General features: G+C 36.5%; 1 protein-coding gene across 2 annotated transcripts in view; it reads left to right on the top strand.

Moving 5' to 3' along the window:
• Nucleotides 1-1748, top strand: part of tmem248 (transmembrane protein 248) — a 23309-nt gene extending 21561 nt beyond the window's left edge. Inside the window, exon 7 of one of the 2 annotated variants that reach the window (XM_015382139.1) lies at nucleotides 822-1748. In XM_015382139.1, coding sequence (XP_015237625.1) covers nucleotides 822-879 — 58 coding nt within the window. In that variant the 3' untranslated portion in view covers nucleotides 880-1748. The remainder of the gene's footprint in view (nucleotides 1-821) is intronic. The other variant, XM_015382140.1, reaches the window with a different exon arrangement.
• The last annotated feature ends 2298 nt before the right edge of the window (nucleotides 1749-4046 follow it).

Below are 4046 nucleotides of genomic sequence, written 5' to 3'. Positions count from 1 at the left end.
TTTATTCTCGTTATGTTACACCTTATTCTCGTTGCGACTTTATTCTCGTTATGTTGCGACTTTATTCTCGTTATGTTGCGACTTTATTCTCGTTATGTTGCGACTTTATTCTCGTAATTTTATGGCTATTCTCCTCAAAATAAAAAAACATTTAAAAACTCTCTAGCTTGGCCCTAATGCTCCGTCGTACTAATTCACTCCCATTTTAGTTTCAGCAGAATAGGCCTGTTTCCTTAATCATTACTTCATCCTCACATTTTTTCGTCAAAAATGTAATGGTTAAAAAAATATATTCAAGACATTCATACATATAAACAAACATTATTAGTTTTTTTTTAATCCGTTTCCTTTACTTTATTAATTTGGAGTCCTAATGTTTGTCTATTGAATAATGGCTACGTATTAATGAGCGCCCAGAAGGACTTTTGAGTGATTAAGAGCCGTTTTAGTCTACTTCATTCTTGGAGTTGGTTTCAGGCAGTTGACCACAGGGTCTCATCAAGCTTTCGTTACCTCAACCAAGATGTAATGTAATAAGAGGAATCCTATTCCCTTAAATGCAAAAAGATCTGACTCTAGTTGAGAAATTTATTTTTAGATGATTTTTTAGATGATTTTTAGAAAATTGTCTTTACATCAGTCCTCTGCTGTCCCTCCTTTTATTCTGCATCGTTTCAATCTATCCTCGTTGTTCCTCTTGGGCCGTAGGGTCTGTTTACTTCTGTCTGATCTTGCTAAACTGGCAATCAATCAAAGAACTCATTTGTTTTTCTGTAAAAAACTGAATGTAAACTGATGATAATTCCTCCTCTCTTTCCTAGGTGGCGCTGTCAGAGGGTTAAAAGGACACCGGAGAACTTTGCCAGAGGTTACCTGTAACGTGGACTTAGAGATGCGGAAGAAATACAAAAAAAATATATACATCCCAGCTGCCTAGTGATCCCTGGAAATAAAACGAGGGACACAAACGCTCTGTGAATGCATTATTCTCGCAATGTTGGGTTTCTCCAACCAAAGATATACAAGTGCCTGTATCTGTGGTGTAAATATTTGTCGGATCTCTGATATTCTGTGCAAAAAGCTCTTGTTTATTTTTGTTTCTTTAGTCCTTCCCCGCTTCCAGCCCTGCCACAGTCCCCATGTGCCATGCCAGACATCCAGATGCACTCAGATGAAGGGAGTCTACAACTTTACAATGAATTTGCCCTTGAATTATTTGTTGATCTCAAACAGTAGAGAGAATAAAATGTCCCTTCTTCCAAAAAAGAAATAACATCTGATCAGAAGAAAAACACTCTACCTACGTGTTCAAATGATGTTTTCCACTTAAAACTCCCTCGTTCTGTCTATAATCCTAAGTAGAAGAGTTTTGAGATGAAACATGTGCAGTAAAGACTCCATTAGTTAAATTTATCCTTATGAGCTTTATTGTTTTTTTTAAGCAGATTAATAAGCTGTAAAACTGCTCAGTCTGGTTTGTTTTTATCACAAGATTTGGATTTTTTTGCCTTTTGTTTCCCTTCGTCATCATCAGTTTTTTCCCCCCACATTGTGGAGTTTTTTTTTTTTTTTTTACTGCACCGCTGCACCTGGGAGGGGAAAAAAACAAACAAACACTCGCAATAACATCTTGCCTTACCCGTGGTGGAGCAGCTAAATCGGAGGAGACCATATTATCTGGCTTTTCCATCAAACCTTCTTTGTTTAGTTTTTTTCCTTCAGAATATTTGGCCTATTGTTGCAAAAAAAAAAAAACTAACAAAAAACCCCATTTTTTTTATTATTATTTTTTTTTATTTGGTGGAGCTTTTTAAAAACTCCAATGTCTGTATAGTGACTCCTAGTGGCACAACTCAATGACTGCAAACAAATGAACGCCCAGAAACGACATCATCAATTAAATAAGGTGTTATAGTTATCCCTACATATCTAAATTCTTGTTTTTATTTATAGCCAATTATAGTTTTTTATTTTTCTCCTCCCAAAATGTCACTTTAACTCCATATTCAAATCACTTTTGGATTTTCACTGATGGTGCATATTTAGTTTCTTCAATATCACATGCAAACCGTCTGAAACTGGGCAAAAAAAAAAAAAAATGGGGTCAATTAGCAGCTAGTCGTCGCTAAATCCACCGTTTGACATCAGAAAGGCGGCGCTTTGTTTCCGTCGAGGGCAGCGTTTGGAACGAAAGGCCTCTGCAGTTACAAACACGCTTCTACATAATCATTTCTGACCCTTTAACTGCAACGGCTTCACTGTATTCACACCACATATCTATAATTGAACACACATCTGTTTAAAAACACGTGGCGTCACAGCTCTGCGAATAAACGGGAGTCAATTTAGGACACGTAGATAAAAAAAAATATGGCTGTAGATGGATATTCTCTGTAATCTCCTTCATAGGGACTGAAAAAAACAATTAAGACGTGCTTATCTTTAATTAATTGGCCTTACCTTTTTCTCTACATATCTGATTTAAACCAATGTCACACACTTTTATTACTACATTCACAATTTTTTGAACAAAATGGTCAATCTCTGCAGTGGGACTCGCCTTTTTTTTTTTTTTAAACACTGAAAATGTGAAGAGTACGCAGCAAAAGTGTAATTCACTCCATTTAGATCTATATTTAGACCTGTCTTATCTTCAACTTTAAACACTGAAGAAGTAGCCGTAGTTGGACGTTTTTCTCCCACTGACTGTTAATGAGTCTCTGGTTTTGGAGTAGCTGTTTGTTTGGGACTTTAATTTTATTATCTTTAACTCTCCCAGGAAAGACTGGATCACCATAGCAACCAGTGACAGCAATGTATTTATTTCTGCGTAGGCTCTAATATTAACGGGGAAAGTTTATGAAGAAATATCCTTTAATGTTTCTGGCATTTGTTATTAAAATAAGTAAAGGAGCTGTTTGGTTTCACTTCGTTAGCATGATCTAGTTCAACCGTCTCTATGGAGAAGAAAGGGAGGGTCGGTGAAGGTCTTCTGTGTGCCTGCTCGTCATGTTCTATTGTATCGTTTCCCAGTAGCAGTTACTGGTAACTCTGACTTACCTCTGTACTATAATTTTTTCATATTTAATGTACCTGTTGAATGTACTTTTTTATGAACAGCAGAATCTAAATCTGAGATGCAACAATTCCAAGTGAGTTTAAACTTTTGATTTTTTTCTTTTTTCAGTTTGAAAGGCTTTACTTGAATCCTGTTTTTGTTCGAGTGGTATTGACATGACATGCTATATAATGTATCTTTTCTTTTTTTGTGATTTTTTTTTTCTCGTGAATGCTTTGTCGTTTTGGTTGAATGGTTGAAAGCTGTTTTTTGTTTTTTTTTCCTGAATTATACCATTGTACAAGTCTTCCTGATTCGGACGTCGATTACAGTCTCGTTAACTTTATCAGCTTATTTGCTTCCACGGTTGGAGTAGTCAGTCTGGCAGCTCGTTTTCTGGACGGGGGGAAACTTTGGATTGTTTTGCCAAACTCATTTTTCTCCTCTATAGCCTGAATTTGCCTGCTTATCCACCCTTGGGTCATTTTTTTTTTCTTTTGGATATAATTGCCTCTGATTTAATGCAGATTGCCTTAACTTAGTCCAATTTTATGTTTCTTTGCTTCATATGTTGTAAAACAGGCCAGCTTAGAAACAAATCAATTGTACAATTAAATATTTGTGTTTTAAATGCAGTTTATTTCCACTGTATCACCAACAGGTTCCTTTAAGTTGCATCATTTTACCAACGACTTTAAATGCAGTGCTGTCGTTACGCCCTCATATCCTCCATCATGTCAGCAGCGCTTTCATTCAAGTATTAAGCCAACTCTGTGCCTTCCGCACTGTCCAGCTGCATCTTCCTCCCTGTACAGACACTAGATAGGACCGTAGGTTTTCATGTGGCTAAGGCGTCATTCAAACCCCTTTTCTCTTTGGTGGAACTGCTGTAATTGAATTCAAATTTAAATAAATAAATCGTCTCAAAGGTTCAACGATTGTGTTTCCTGCTCATCCTTTTATCCAGTTCTTGGCTTCTGTCACGGTT

This window comes from Cyprinodon variegatus, unplaced genomic scaffold (genome assembly GCF_000732505.1).
Source record: "Cyprinodon variegatus isolate N-32 unplaced genomic scaffold, C_variegatus-1.0 Scaffold250, whole genome shotgun sequence".
Lineage (NCBI taxonomy): Eukaryota > Metazoa > Chordata > Actinopteri > Cyprinodontiformes > Cyprinodontidae > Cyprinodon > Cyprinodon variegatus.
The sequence above is the reverse complement of the archived record's forward strand: the minus strand, read 5'-3'. Positions and strand labels throughout refer to the sequence as shown.